Raw genomic sequence first — 16612 nt, 5'->3', positions numbered from 1 at the left:
CAAGACAATGATGAAAGTACCACATTCATATATAATTAGCAACTCCTTACTATTTATAGTACTTACTAGGAAACATTACCAACTCGACCTCATATTTCAAGCAGAAAAATAAACACTTGCAAGATATCAATCCCAGTAATCTATACCGCATGAAAAATCGGGCCATTAAACTTCGCTCAATCCCACTGCAGCAGCTGCAAGTCAGAGTGTGAAGTGCTGTGCAGAGGAGTGACAACTACAGCCCTCCTTTTTGTGGGATGTTGAAGGTTAGGGAAGGTGAGATGGACATATCTGCCCAATGTGCTCTGAAATCTTGTTTGAGAACAAGTTATTCTACACGAAAGATAGTAGGTAACATTAGTACGTAAGTCGACCTCGCACACATATATGTTCAATATTATTTTAACAGTACTCTCATACTGATATTCTTCAGATGCGTATCTGAAAATTAATAAACCTGAGTAACTGAAGAATAATTATTAAATGAAGTCAATGAGTTTCGATTTGCAATTTAATAATGCACATCATGTTGAAGAATAAGTGCATCTGCAGGAGATGCACTTAACTCTAACAGTGTCATCTTTAAAATCCAAAGAAAATGACGCACAACAGTGATCATAATAATTACAGAGCATTACGCTATTTCTTTAATGATACACCAATTCATTTGCACTGCATTTGTGAATCACAACATAAAAACATTCAAAGTGAAGAGATCTCTTGCACCAGCTACAGGTTAGAAAGCACGCACTTTTGACACAACAAACAAAGCATGTTACCTATGACCACACCAGTATTTCACGACCCTCTTACTCTGCTGTTGGGAACTTTGAGCTCAGGCATTCAATGGCAGCAATGGGATGGAGCGAGTGACAAATGGTGAGCACGAAACATCAAATGCTCTACTTTCAAGTCATAACTGTGTACTACTAGGCTGATGTGTAAGTTCATAGCCTTTTTGTTTTGCACATTGATATTCTGGTTGCTATGGATTTATTTATCGATTGTAATTCTTTATTTGTAGTTCAGTACTGCTATTTGACTTTACATACTGTCATTTTGTCATTCCGAGATAGCAAGTGGCTCTGTGGATGCTAGAAAATGGAGTGCCAAGTGGAGAAGCTGGAACATTTCCGACATATTCTTCTATTTGAGTTCATTAGAGTAGTTACAGCAGTAGAGGCAGCCAGAAACATTTGCACTGTGTATGGGGTTAATGCGATTGGATAGAGCACGGCAAGAAAATGGTTTTCTTGTTTTAAGGAGTACCGTTCCGATATTTAATGATTCTCCACATTCAGGAATATCGTTTGGGTTTGATCCACATCAGTGTACTCGAGGACTGGCAAACGTGATGAGCTGTGATCATTTCACCATAGTTCGGCATTTGCATGCAATGGGGAAAGTTCAAGGATTGGGTGTATGGGTACCATATGCTCTAAGCCAAAATCAGCAGGTGGGCATATGTGCATCTCCACTTGTTCGACATCAATTGGCTCGTGAACAACACCAACCATTCCTATTTTTTATTGTAACTGGTGACGTAAAATAGTGTCTTTATTCTAACATATGGAAAAGAAAGGAATGTTTGAGCCTAAAAAAGGCAGGGACTCCCTGTACAAAGATCGTGCATTTACAAAAGATAATATTATGCACCTGGTCGAACATCGACGGTATGCTGTACTACGAATTGCTTCCCCGAGGTGTAACCATCAGTGCAGACACTTACTGTCAACAACCAAGACATCTTCCCAGATGTAACACAAGCTGACAAAAAACGCTATACAGGACGTGGATTGGAAAGTCGTTCCACACCCACCTTATTCACCTTGTGTTCTTAGATTTTCATCTTTTCTGTCCTCTGTCGAACAACCTTCAAGGAACTTCCTTTCCACATGAAAATGTGCTGTGAACAGGGCTCAATGGGTTATCCGTCTCAAAACCACAGGATTCCTACGGTCACCGAATCGAAAAGTTACCCCAGCATTGTTAGACTGTTGTAAATAGTGAAGGAGAATCTATTACTGATGACTAAAGTCTGTTCTGTGTATCCGTTATGTTCATTAAACTTATGGAAAAACATCACTAATTTATGCACTAACCTAATATCAGAATTACCCAAATTTCCCACGGGATTGATTGCTGGGGCTGATATCTTGCAAGTGCGCTTTTTTCTTCTTAAAATATGAGGTCAAGCTGGTAATATTTTCTTGTTAATCTGCCCTTTTCTTTATTCTTATTTATTATTTTTACAGTCTAGTTTAGTGTCAATACTAGTTATAGTATGAAGCAGTTTGTTTAACAATGAACATTGCTTACAGCTTTGTTGGTAGAAAACTTGGCGAATCATCTTTATTTTTCAAGATATCATTGCATTTGTTGACAGTATCGAACAGCAGAAATGTGTCACCGACACTGAAGAGTGTCGCTAAACATCGTGCTATCAATTTTCTTGTAGGTGGACCAGGTGATTCCTGTATATGTTGAGTCAGTTGCTCTACAAGTTTTTTCTGGCACCCTTTGATATCAGACTGTAACAGAAAATTACGAAAGATGTTAATTGAAAAAATTATCTATCAAACACAAGTGTAGTTTCATCTACAAAATGTTCGCACAGCTGCATTTTTTATCTGTGAATCCCTCATCAGACAGCTCTCATAATTATAAAATAACAATGTACTCAAATAGATGATGCAATTTTTACATTCTGTAGAAGAAAACTTTCAAGTCATTTTTTTACTAATGATTGTAAATATTTTGTGAATACAGTTACTTATAACACTTAATACACTGAGGTGACTAAAGTAACAGGATAGTGATATGCACATATACAGATGGCAGTAGCGTCACGCATTTAATATATAAAAGGGCAGTGCACTGCTGGAGCAGTTATTTGTACTCAATTGATTCATGTGAAAAGGTTTCCAATGTGATTATGGTTGCCTCATGGGAATTAACAAACTATGAACACAGAATAGTAGTCTGAGCTAGACGCATGGAACATTCCATTTTGGAGATCATTAAGGAGTTCAGAATTCCAAGATCCACAGTGTAAAGAATGTGTCGAGAATACCAAATTTCAGGCATTACATCTCACCACAGACAATTCCGTGTCCAACGGCCTTCACTTAACGACCTTGAGCAGCAGCATTTGCATAGAGAAGGAACGTTGAGCACAATAACTGCAGAAATCAATGTGGGACGTACGATGAATGTATCTGTTAGAGCAGAGTGGTAAAATTTGGCATTAATGGGCTATGGCAGCAGACGACTGAGGTGAGTGCCTTTGCTAAAACGACATTGCCTGCAGCACCTCTCCTGGGCTGGTGACCATATTGGTTGGACCCTAGATGACTGAAAAACTGTTGCCTGGTAAGATGAATCCCGATTTCAGTTGGTAAGAGCTGATGGTAGAGTTCCAGTGTGGTGCCGAGCCCACAAAGCCATGGACCCAAGTTGTCAACAAGGCACTGTGCAAGCTGGTGGTAGCCCCATAATAGTGCTTACAAGGATTGGACTCAGTCCTCTGGTCCAACAGAAATGATCATTTACTGCAAATGGTTATGTTCAGCTACTTGGAGACCTTCTGCAGCCATTCATGGGCTTCATATTCCCAAACAACAATGGAATGTTTATGGATGACAATGCAATATGTAACCGGGCCACAATTGTTTGCCACTGGTTTGAAGAACATTCTGGACAATTCTAGTGAATTATCTGGCCACCCAGATTGCCCATCATGAATCCCATCGAACAGTGTCGTCGTAACTGCCGTCTGCTTCACGTCTGCTGTGCAGCGAGCTGCCTTAATTTAAGTATTAACTGTATTTTTCTTACTTGTCACTTCTTCCGTGTGTATTTGCTTTTAGGAAGCTTTAATTGTCTGGTGCTATTAATAGTGTTCCATAGATTTCGTGTTTGTTTTGAATACAGTCAGAGAGAGTCCCTTTAGTCAACCATAGTGCCAGTAGTGCTAGTGTTTGTTTTCAATACAGTCCGAGACAGGTAGTGCAATTTTCATTGTTTTCTACAAGAAGTGGCTAGCAACCCCAGTTTAGTGAATAAACAGCCGCCTTTAGTGAATTAGCAGTCTAGTTAAAGGTTGAACAACGCTCTTCAGTAAATTGATTCCTTAGGATGGATAGGATGTGTGACTGCTGTGTACGGACGCAGGAGGAGCTGGCCACTGTTCGCGAACAGCTGAGCGTGTTGATGGCCGCGGTCAGCCGTCTTCAGGCTGCTGCCTCGGAGTGTAGCGGCAGTGGGGAGTCTGGTGCGTCGCAGGGTACACCCCAGGTGTTACATGCTTCACACACTGTCCCTGCTGTCGAGACATCTTCGCGGGTACCGAGCGCGGTTGGGCCATCCTCTCCCCAAGGGGAGTGGCGGGTTCAGCGGCGTTCGCGGCGCACGAGGCGGAGGGTCAATGTGGAGGCTGGCCGTGTGGCATCGCCCGCTCTGCCTGTGAGTGGACATGTGGCTGCTCCTTCAGCAAGGTCCGAGCAGGCACACGGGGGGAGGGGTTTATTAGTTATTGGGAGCTCCAACGTTAGGCGGGTGATGGAGCCCCTTAGGGAAATAGCGGGAAGGTCGGGGAAGAAGGCCAGTGTTCACTCTGTCTGCTTGCCGGGGGGCCTCATCCGAGATGTGGAGGAGGCCCTACCGGCGGCGATAGAGAGCACTGGGTGCACCCGACTGCAAATTGTTGCTCATGTCGGCACCAATGACTCCTGCCGTCTGGGTTCAGAGGTCATCCTCAGTTCGTACAGGCGGTTGGCGGAATTGGTGAAGGCGGAAAGCCTCGCTCGCGGGGTGGAATCAGAGCTAACAATTTGTAGTATCGTTCCCAGAACCGATCGCGGTCCTCTGGTTTGGAGCCGAGTGGAAGGCTTAAGCCAGAGGCTCAGACGATTCTGTGGAGATCTGGGGTGCAAATTTCTCGACCTCCGCTATCGGGTGGAGAAATGTAGGGTCCCCCTGAATAGGTCAGGCATGCACTACACGCCGGAAGCGGCTACAAGGGGTAGCGGAGTACGTGTGGAGTGCACATGGGGGTTTTTTAGGTTAGAGAATCCCCTCCCTAGGCCCGACAAGACGCCTCCTGAGACGCGGCAAGGTAGGAGTAGGCAAAATGCAACAGGGAATAACACTATTAATGTGCTAATAGTAAACTGCAGGAGCATCTATAGAAAGGTCCCAGAACTGCTCTCATTAATAAACGGTCACAATGCCCATATAGTACTAGGGACAGAAAGTTGGCTGAAACCAGACGTAAACAGTAATGAAATCCTAAACTCAGATTGGAATGTATACCGTAGAGACAGGCTGAACAGTGAAGGGGGAGGCGTGTTTATAGCGATAAGAAGTGCAATAGTATCGAAGGAAATTGACGGAGATCCGAAATGTGAAATGATTTGGGTGAAGGTCACGGTTAAAGCAGGCTCAGACATGGTAATTGGATGTCTCTATAGGCCCCCTGGCTCAACAGCTGTTGTGGCTGAGCACCTGAAGGATAATTTGGAAAATATTTCGAGTAGATTTCCCCACCATGTTATAGTTCTGGGTGGAGATTTTAATTTGCCAGATATAGACTGGGAGACTCAAACGTTCATAACGGGTGGCAGGGACAAAGAATCCTGTGAAATTTTTTTAAGTGCTTTATCTGAAAACTACCTTGAGCAGTTAAACAGAGAACCGACTCGTGGGGATAACATATTAGACCTTCTGGTGACAAACAGACCCGAACTATTTGAAAAAGTTAACGCAGAACAGGGAATCAGCGATCATAAAGCGGTTACGGCATCGATGATTTCGGCCGTAAATAGGAATATTAAAAAGGGTAGGAAGATTTTACTGTTTAGAAAAAGTGACAAAAAGCAGATTTCAGAGTACCTGTTGGCTCAACACAAAAGTTTTGTCTCAAGTACAGATAGTGTTGAGGATCAGTGGACAAAGTTCAAAACCGTCGTACATTATGCGTTAGATGAGTATGTGCCAAGCAAGATCGTAAGAGATGGAAAAGAGCCACAGTGGTACAACAACCGAGTTAGAAAACGGCTGCGGAAGCAAAGGGAACTTCACAGCAAACATAAACATAGCCAAAGCCTTGCAGACAAACAAAAATTACGCGAAGCGAAATGTAGTATGAGGAGGGCTATGCGAGAGGCGTTCAATGAATTCGAAAGTAAAGTTCTATGTACTGACTTGGCAGAAAATCCTAAGAAATTTTGGTCTTATGTCAAAGCGGTAGGTGGATCTAAACAAAATATCCAGACACTTTGTGACCAAAATGGTACTGAAACAGAGGATGACAGAATAAAGGCCGAAATACTAAATGTCTTTTTCCAAAGTTGTTTCACAGAGGAAGATTGCACTGTAGTTCCTTCTCTAGATTGTCGCACAGATGACAAAATGGTAGATATCGAAATAGACGACAGAGGGATAGAGAAACAATTAAAATCGCTCAAAAGAGGAAAGGCCTCTGGACCTGATGGGATACCAGTTCAATTTTACACAGAGTACGCGAAGGAACTTGCCCCCCTTCTTGCAGCGGTGTACCGTAGGTCTCTAGAAGAGCGTAGCGTTCCAAAGGATTGGAAAAGGGCACAGGTCATCCCCGTTTTCAAGAACGGACGTCGAACAGATGTGCAGAACTATAGACCTATATCTCTAACGTCGATCAGTTGCAGAATTTTGGAACACGTATTGTGTTCGAGTATAATGACTTTTCTGGAGACTAGAAATCTACTCTGTAGGAATCAGCATGGGTTTCGAAAAAGACGGTCATGTGAAACCCAGCTCGCGCTATTCGTCCACGAGACTCAGAGGGCCATAGACACGGGTTCACAGGTAGATGCCGTGTTTCTTGACTTCCGCAAGGCGTTCGATACAGTTCCCCACAGTCGTTTAATGAACAAAGTAAGAGCATATGGACTATCAGACCAATTGTGTGATTGGATTGAGGAGTTCCTAGATAACAGGACGCAGCATGTTATTCTCAATGGAGTGAAGTCTTCCGAAGTAAGAGTGATTTCAGGTGTGCCGCAGGGGAGTGTCATCGGACCGTTGCTATTCACAATATACATAAATGACCTGGTGGATGACATCGGAAGTTCACTGAGGCTTTTTGCAGATGATGCTGTGGTGTATCGAGAGGTTGTAACAATGGAAAATTGTACTGAAATGCAGGAGGATCTGCAGCGAATTGACGCATGGTGCAGGGAATGGCAATTGAATCTCAATGTAGACAAGTGTAATGTGCTGCAAATATACAGAAAGATAGATCCTTTATCATTTAGCTACAAAATAGCAGGTCAGCAACTGGAAGCAGTTAATACCATAAATTATCCGGGAGTACGCATTAGGAGTCATTTAAAATGGAATGATCATATAATGTTGATCGTCGGTAAAGCAGATGCCAGACTGAGATTCATTGGAAGAATCCTAAGGAAATGCAATCCGAAAACAAAGGAAGTAGGTTACAGTACGCTTGTTCGCCCACTGCTTGAATACTGCTCAGCAGTGTGGGATCCGTACCAGATAGGGTTGATAGAAGAGATAGAGAAGATCCAACGGAGAGCAGCGCGCTTCGTTACAGGATCATTTAGTAATCGCGAAAGCGTTACGGAGATGATAGATAAACTCCAGTGGAAGACTCTGCAGGAGAGACGCTCAGTAGCTCGGTACGGGCTTTTGTCAAAGTTTCGAGAACATACCTTCACCGAAGAGTCAAGCAGTATATTGCTCCCTCCTACGTATATCTCGCGAAGAGACCATGAGGATAAAATCAGAGAGATTAGAGCCCACACAGAGGCATACCGACAATCCTTCTTTCCACGAACAATACGAGACTGGAATAGAAGGGAGAACCGATAGAGGTACTCAAGGTACCCTCCGCCACACACCGTCAGGTGGCTTGCGGAGTATGGATGTAGATGTAGATGTAGATTTATAGTATAACATCAAGAGGGACAGACTGCTTTATCCACAAAATCCTGCACCAGCAAACCTTTTGCAATTATGGACAGCTATACAGGTAGCATGGCTCACTATTTCTGCAGGGGACTTCCAAAGACTTGTTGAGTCCATGCCACATTGTGTTGCTGAACTACACTGGGCCAAAGGAGGTCCAATGCCCTATTAGGAGGTATCCCATTACTTTCGCCACTTCAGTGAACACATCTATACATCTGTCTTCCTTTTTATTGTCTGCAGAAAGGGCCATTATCCCTTTGTGTGCTTGATTATACACTCCTGGAAATTGAAATAAGAACACCGTGAATTCATTGTCCCAGGAAGGGGAAACTTTATTGACACATTCCTGGGGTCAGATACATCACATGATCACACTGACAGAACCACAGGCACATAGGCACAGGCAACAGAGCATGCACAATGTCGGCACTAGTACAGTGTGTATCCACCTTTCGCAGCAATGCAGGCTGCTATTCTCCCATGGAGACGATCGTAGAGATGCTGGATGTAGTCCTGTGGAACGGATTGCCATGCCATTTCCACCTGGCGCCTCAGTTGGACCAGCGTTCGTGCTGGACGTGCAGACCGCGTGAGACGACGCTTCATCCAGTCCCAAACATGCTCAATGGGGGACAGATCCGGAGATCTTGCTGGCCAGGGTAGTTGACTTACACCTTCTAGAGCACGTTGGGTGGCACGGGATACATGCGGACGTGCATTGTCCTGTTGGAACAGCAAGTTCCCTTGCCGGTCTAGGAATGGTAGAACGACGGGTTCGATGACGGTTTGGATGTACCGTGCACTATTCAGTGTCCCCTCGACGATCACCAGTGGTGTACGGCCAGTGTAGGAGATCGCTCCCCACACCATGATGCCGGGTGTTGGCCCTGTGTGCCTCGGTCGTATGCAGTCCTGATTGTGGCGCTCACCTGCACGGCGCCAAACACGCATACGACCATCATTGGCACCAAGGCAGAAGCGACTCTCATCGCTGAAGACGACACGTCTCCATTCGTCCCTCCATTCACGCCTGTCGCGACACCACTGGAGGCGGGCTGCACGATGTTGGGGCGTGAGCGGAAGACGGCCTAACGGTGTGCGGGACCGTAGCCCAGCTTCATGGAGACGGTTGCGAATGGTCCTCGCCGATACCCCAGGAGCAACAGTGTCCCTAATTTGCTGGGAAGTGGCGGTGCGGTCCCCTACGGCACTGCGTAGGATCCTACGGTTTTGGCGTGCATCCGTGCGTCGCTGCGGTCCGGTCCCAGGTCGACGGGCACGTGCACCTTCCGCCGACCACTGACGACAACATCGATGTACTGTGGAGACCTCATGCCCCACGTGTTGAGCAATTCGGCGGTACGTCCACCCGGCCTCCCGCATGCCCACTATACGCCCTCGCTCAAAGTCCGTCAACTGCACATACGGTTCACGTCCACGCTGTCGCGGCATGCTACCAGTGTTAAAGACTGCGATGGAGCTCCGTATGCCACGGCAAACTGGCTGACACTGACGGCGGCGGTGCACAAATGCTGCGCAGCTAGCGCCATTCGACGGCCAACACCGCGGTTCCTGGTGTGTCCGCTGTGCCGTGCGTGTGATCATTGCTTGTACAGCCCTCTCGCAGTGTCCGGAGCAAGTATGTTGGGTCTGACCGACACCCCGGGGGTGTCGGTCTGACACACCGGTGTCAATGTGTTCTTTTTTCCATTTCCAGGAGTGTATATGTACAGTACCTTCAGTATGACAGTGAAATTTTTGAACTGTGCAGAGGAGTAAAAACCTGCTAAATATGGTTATAACACAGATATACAAATAGCACTTTAACTTTTGGGAGATAGGTCACTACAGCCTGACATAGTACAGAGTACATTAAATAGTAATATTAATAGCAATGACACTACACATGCTGTCTTGCTCTACCTTTCCTCTGTACCATTCTTTTTTTTTTCTCCTTTACTCTTTTCATTTCGTTTATACCTAACCTATCCCCTTTTCCTTATATTGCTCTATTTGTTTTATTACATGATTCTATTAGGTCTGACTGCATCTTCTTTTCATAGGTCATTCACTTTCCCAATAAATAGTCACAAACGAAAATAAAACTAACTACTTTCTTGCTTTCTTTTGAGGAGAAAGTCGAACTGGAAACAAAAACTTAAATATTCTACAACCGTAACAGCTAAATCCTTTATTTCGCTCTCAAGACTAAAGGAGCATACCACTAAGATGATGATCACCTATGAAAGTCATATCATCAGTAAGAAGAATGGCTTACTTTCTGTGCTGCTACAAGAACTTTATCGAGGAAGCGAAGCCATTCAAATACAAATACTGGTCTCTTGGCCTCCGGAATCTGACGCAGGGCCTCTTCATTTAGCGTCAGACTATGGCTCAGCTCCATCATCATGGCAGGGCTACAAACAAGAAAATGTCATTTATTACAACCATTATTATTGTCATCATAGGGTTCACAATTTATATAGTAGCCTGTGATATTCCAATTACATTTAAGTTACAACATGATCTTTCACAATTTCAGCATTTAAAATACGGCAAGTTTAAATACGACCACATACTTTTGGCAATAACGCAATATTATCTCCGCTGGAAATCTGAAAAATAGCGTTATTTACTATGAATAGCATACTAACACTTCTAGATGTTTAATAAACATAGCAACATTTATTACCATAGGATTTTACGCTTAAAAGCCATCACCTTGCAATATTCCACAGATAGCATACGAGATTTTACGCTTAAAAACCACCACCTTGCAACAATCCATAGATAAAATAAAGGAAAAGTTTTATATGCATAAAAATTAAGCTGATTTTGACTTTAATATATGCTGAGACGATCCTTCCGAAAATCATTTCTTTTTCAGTTTCTTCACGATATGATAAAAGTGTGTAATTCATGGTTTTATCACCTGACGATTATATTTTTATATATCGCGTAACATGATGCTGCGAATACATTTGTGAACCTGATAATGGTCAGACGATTGAAACTGGTTGTGTAAGTAAAGTACAGCAGCTCATGGTGGTAATATGACATATTTCACATACTCTCACAGGAAAAAATCTCTGCAACAAAAAATAATTAACGCTGCGTAGTGAAATTTCGAGACCACATCTGTAACACTGTTGATTAACGCTCCAAGATCACAGGTTAATGTAAGTGTACGATAAGCCATAGTAAATGTGAAATGCTAGTACATTAATAACCGGCGTAACCGCCAGAATGTTGAATGCAAGCTTGCAGACGTGCATGCTTTATGTTGTAGAAGTGTTGGATGTCACTTTGTGGGGCAGAGTTCCATGCCCGTTGCACTTGGTCGGTCAACACACGGACGGTTAATGTTGTTTGTAGATAACGCTGGAGGGGAGGAGGATATTAGTGTTTAACGTCCCGTCGACAACGAGGTCATTAGAGACGGAGCGCAAGCTCGGGTCAGGGAAGGATAGGGAAGGAAATCGGCCGTGCCCTTTCAAAGGAACCATCCCGGCATTTGCGTCAAGCGATTTAGGGAAATCACGGAAAACCTAAATCAGGATGGCCGGAGACGGGATTGAACCGTCGTCCTCCCGAATGCGAGTCCAGTGTGCTAACCACTGCGCCACCTCGCTCGGTGGATAACGCTGGAGATGTCGTCTGATGATGTTTCGTATGTGCTAGACTGGAAACAGATCTGGTGACCGAACAGGTCAAAGCAACATCTCGACACTCGTTGGGTCACAGTGGCGGTATGTGGATGAGCCTTATCCTGCTGGAAAACACTCCCTGGGGTGCTGTTCGTGAGTGGCAGAACAGGTCGAAGCACCAGACTGACGGACAAATTTGCAGTCAGGATGCGTGGGATAACGACAAGAGTATTCCTGCTGTCATACGAAATCGCACTACAGACCGTAACTCCAGATGAAGGTTAAGTTTGTGTAGCACGCAGACAGGTTGGCTGCAGGCCCTCAACTGGCCTCCTCGTAACCAACACACTGTCATCATTGGCACCGAGGCAGAACCAGCTTTCATCAGAAAACACTGAAGACCTCCATCCCGCCCTCCCATCAGCTCTCGCTAGACACCACTGAAGTGGCAGATGGCGGCGGTTGGGGGCTATTGGCATGTACTCTACAGGGCGTCTGGCTCGGAGCTGCCCTTAGAAATAACCGATTTGCAATAGTTCGTTGTGTCACCGTAGTGTCAACTACTGCTCAAAGTGCTGCTGCAGATGCAGTACGATACGCCAGAGCTATACGCCGAACACGATGTCTCCCCTTTCGGTAGTGCCACGTGGCCGTCGGGAGCACGGTCTTCTTGCTACCGTATGTTCTCGTGACCACCGCTGCCAGCAAACATGTACAGTGGAAACATTACTACCAAGTCTTTCCGCAATAACGCAGAAGGAACATCCAACTTCTCGTAGCTCTACCACACGACCTCGTTCAAACTCAGTGAGGTGTTGATAATGGCGTCTTTGTCTCCTTAAAAGACATCCTTAGCTACTGGCGCCATTCACTCTTATGCGAGTGGCGCGAAATTGGATTACACGTCATCGTAGAAACACTACCAACTTTCATTTATGTCGCACAACTCCTTCTTGGTATTGCGATTCTTATTTCCGTCAGTGTGGATAAGAGCTGTGGGGCATCGCGTTCTGACAGTATATGCAGGAGGATGCACAATTTTGCTTCATTCTTCAACGAACGTCAGGTCTTAGAATTTTAACAGTAAACCAACATCTTCTACGACTGCTACATACGTGGTGAGCAAAAGCGCTCACACCACAATATGTAGGGGGGGGGGGGGAGCCAGACCCGGGATATGGTGTATTTTTAATATTTTTGAAGACGAATGGCGACTTGTAAGTAGCCATAAAAATGTTCCAGTTAGACCCTGTTAAAAACCTACATAAGACGGACTTGTAAATCATTTTCTAGGGAAAAAAAAGAACCTAGCTCTACCCTTGCCCCGGGGTATGAACGCCCTCGGTGGAGAGGACACGTCGCTTTAATGCCAAACCTAGCTTCTTGTGATGACACCCTGAGAAGTATGAAAGAAGTAAAATCTGGTTCTTTGACGACATTCTTCTGAACTTCATCTGTGGCTCCCAATCTGGTAAAGAGTGTCCAGTAACATACGAGTTATGTCTCCGAATTTATGTAAGAATCTTAAAGCTCTTTAAACAACTCTAGCGTTAGTAACATTCTACATATTTTCCCTTCATATCCACATATCTGCAAGCCTTCTGCTGCTAGAGCGCTGCGAACTGTAACATGTAACATGGTGGTATGTGAGATAACTATGTTGGTGCATGAGAAACAGTGTATTGTAATCGAGTTTCGAATTCGAGGGGCACCCTCTCCTTCTGCGTGACAATACCAGACCACACACGAGCGCTGGAATATGTGCAACTATCCGACGTCTAGGGTCCACTGTCATCGATCATCCTCCATGCAGCCCCAACTTGGCTTTATCCGATTTTTATCTGTATCCAAAACTTAAAGAACACCTTCGTGGACTTAACTTTCATAGTGATGAAGCGGTGCAAACAGAGGTGAGGTCGGGGCTCCGTCAACCGTGTCATTCTGCAGTGACGGTATCAGCAAACAAGTCTCTCATTGGGCGAACGTCGCCAGGATGGCTATGTTGAGAAATAAATATGTACACATGAAGAGCAAAGATGTAGAATGTCAACAACGTTTGTTTTATTTAAGAAGCTTTAGAAGTTTTCACATAAAAAATTCAGAGGCATTCCCTTTCAGCACGCCCTGTTGTCTCTATTGGGAATATTTGAAAATTTGTTTCTCTTTACACTGATAACAGCGGTCCGCTGAACCAACGAGTTTATTCGACAATTAGCCGGCCGCGGTGGTCTAGCGGTTCTGGCGCTGCAGTCCGGAACCGCGGGACTGCTACGGTCGCAGGTTCGAATCCTGCCTCGGGCATGGGTGTGTGTGATGTCCTTAGGTTAGTTCGGTTTAAGTAGTTCTAAGTTCTAGGGGACTTATGACCTAAGATGTTGAGTCCCATAGTGCTCAGAGCCATTTGAGCCATTTTATTCGACAATTATTGCCGTAACACTTAAAATGCACACGACAGTGATCGAACCGTTTCTAATTAATACATGACATTCATCTACGTCGCTATAATCCCATACGAGACGCAGACGTCACGTGCGGAGTTAAAAATCGCTTAAATGTTCTTCGCAATCAAAACTGAAATTATCTTATATATCTACATGCTTAAAGAAGTCCTAACTGCAACAATTACGTACACTTATTCCCAGGAAAGGAAACAGCACGAAATAGAATGAAGTACAACCTATCAATTTAGCACTTAACAATGGCTACCCGACACAGTATCGTCAGGCAGGTAAACAAATGACTACCGGCCGACGCCTTCCGACGTCTACACACTTCTACCGATTCAGAACTACAGAGAAGAGAGGCTAACTTATTGATAACTCACTGTACTATTCTCAGTACATTTTCATCCAACAGTTTCTTCCTCGTTTCGAAGTGAGTGGCATACGATACAGCAGGACCGTTTTCCTCTTATAAGATTTCACCGTCGCATCATAACGGTAATACACGGACAAATTTTTTGAGCTCACGTTTCTAATTAAAAACAGTTTCAGCTTCCAACCACACGTGTTATCGAAGTACTGCACGACGAGTATTGGAAAATCATTGCCATTTTAAAGAGCACCTCGCCACATCCAATGTCTTCAATGGCGCAGCTGCTTGGCATAACTACTATATCGGTCGAAATCGTTTGAATTAACAATAGTAACGTTAACTGCGTTGTTCTTTGTGAGAAATGCAGAATAATATATCACGTCCAATCGATATTTTACAGCCGATCGAGGTGGCCGAGCGGTTCTAGGCGCTACAGTCTGGAACCGCGCGACCGCTACGGTCGCAGGTTCGAATCCTGCCTCGGGCGTGGATGTGCGTGATGTTCTTAGGTTAGTTAGCTTTAAGTAGTTCTAAGTTCTAGGGGACTGATGACCTCCGCTCTTAAGTCCCATAGTGCTCAGAGCCATTTGATATTTTACACTGTTAATATAGCGTCTCTCATGAAACTGCTCGCTTCACCCTGAGATACAACGAAGGTAAAACATCTAAATCCATGCTCTGCAAACTACTGCGAAGTGAATGGCTTCTCCCCGTTCCAAAATAGTTCAAATGGCTCTGAGCACTATGGGACTACACTTCTGAGGTCATCAGTCCCCTAGAACTTAGAACTACTTCAACCTAACTAACCTAAGGACATCACACACATCCATGCCCGAGGCAAGATTCGAACCTGCGACCGTAGCGGTCGCGCGGTTCCAGACTGTAGCGCCTAGAACCGCTCGGCCACTCCGGCCAGCTACAGTGGCTTGGAAGTCTTCATCGCCGTGAATCTCATCAATTCATAAGATATTTTTAGTAAAAAACAGCCTGAAGATGCTTAACTATTACAGTGTGTGTTTAGTAGAAAAGTCTAGTTTCCTTTTTAGGTAATGTTAGCATATGAGTTTCTGTTTTAGCATAAGAGTGTCTATTTTATAATGCTAACACATGGAACGCATTCTTAACATTCTGCACTGCGTTTTCCTCATGTTGTATTGCAGCCACATGTACATTCCGCATTTACAGTCGCGAACATATTTTTATGAAGTTTCATGTATTAACTTTTTTTTACAGCTTGATGTTAGAATGTCGTAGCACAGATTTTCATGCATAAATTTCAGTCTTTTAACCTCTAATGGACGGGGTGGCACTGCCTACGACGTATGACAGTTGACAATGGTTGAGAAGTTATTCAGACGTTAATATTCATAAGTCACGCAAAATCAACCATAGTTACAAATTCATCTTCTTGGAAACACTGAGCAGAATAGTTCAGTTATTTCTCTATTAAATAAAATGACCGTAAATTGTTTTTATTACATATGAACATTTTAATGGCACATAAATAAGCACACAATCGACATTTTTAAAGAATAGGTGCTGGTTTCACAAAGGAAATATTCTTGTACTGTATCCAATAGTTAAATGTGCAAACTGCACCTTAAGCTTACTTTATAAGAAAATTTTCTTTATATGTGATCACAGAATTATGCGTTAAATGCAAATACAGTTATCAGTTTATAAGAATTAAGACCTCCACCAAAATTATTTTTGCACTGTACCCAATAGTTTTTTATGTTCAAACAGTACTTTAAGTGAAGAATTCCTCGGACGTTAAAGCAAACTGGCATTTCCGTGCGAAACAGTTTCTGTAAATCATGAAAAATTCGTGTCATGCGAAAATAATTTTGACGAGAAACGTAGATTTCCATCTATTAGGCTTGCGCTATGGTTTACCCGCTTAAGGGTGATCATAAATGTGGCTTGATAAGCAAAAGCACCACTGAAACCAAAAGTGGAGAAGAAGGGACAAGAAAGCCGGTTGAAGGAGAGGGAGAAACCCGTGGTGTGGGTGAGGGGTGTACCTCCAACGGAAGGCAGTGCAAATGTTAGCTTGGCCTGACATTTTGTAGAAGTACCTCGTCATTACAATGCGTGGAAAGGGCAAACTTAGTCCTCTGCAAAGGCTGTGGACTGAAAAGACGCTCAGATGGAAACGCTTACGAACGATGTGCCCA

General features: G+C 44.1%; 1 protein-coding gene across 1 annotated transcript in view; it reads right to left on the bottom strand.

Moving 5' to 3' along the window:
* Window positions 1-16612, bottom strand: part of LOC126183346 (HEAT repeat-containing protein 5B) — a 268954-nt gene that overhangs the window by 192968 nt on the left and 59374 nt on the right. The window contains exons 2-3 of the mRNA XM_049925227.1: window positions 10253-10391; window positions 2320-2531 (exon numbers count right to left, since the gene is read on the bottom strand). Coding sequence (XP_049781184.1) covers window positions 2320-2531; window positions 10253-10391 — 351 coding nt within the window. The remainder of the gene's footprint in view (window positions 1-2319; window positions 2532-10252; window positions 10392-16612) is intronic.

This window comes from Schistocerca cancellata, chromosome 4 (genome assembly GCF_023864275.1).
Source record: "Schistocerca cancellata isolate TAMUIC-IGC-003103 chromosome 4, iqSchCanc2.1, whole genome shotgun sequence".
Taxonomy (NCBI): domain Eukaryota; kingdom Metazoa; phylum Arthropoda; class Insecta; order Orthoptera; family Acrididae; genus Schistocerca; species Schistocerca cancellata.
The sequence above is the reverse complement of the archived record's forward strand: the minus strand, read 5'-3'. Positions and strand labels throughout refer to the sequence as shown.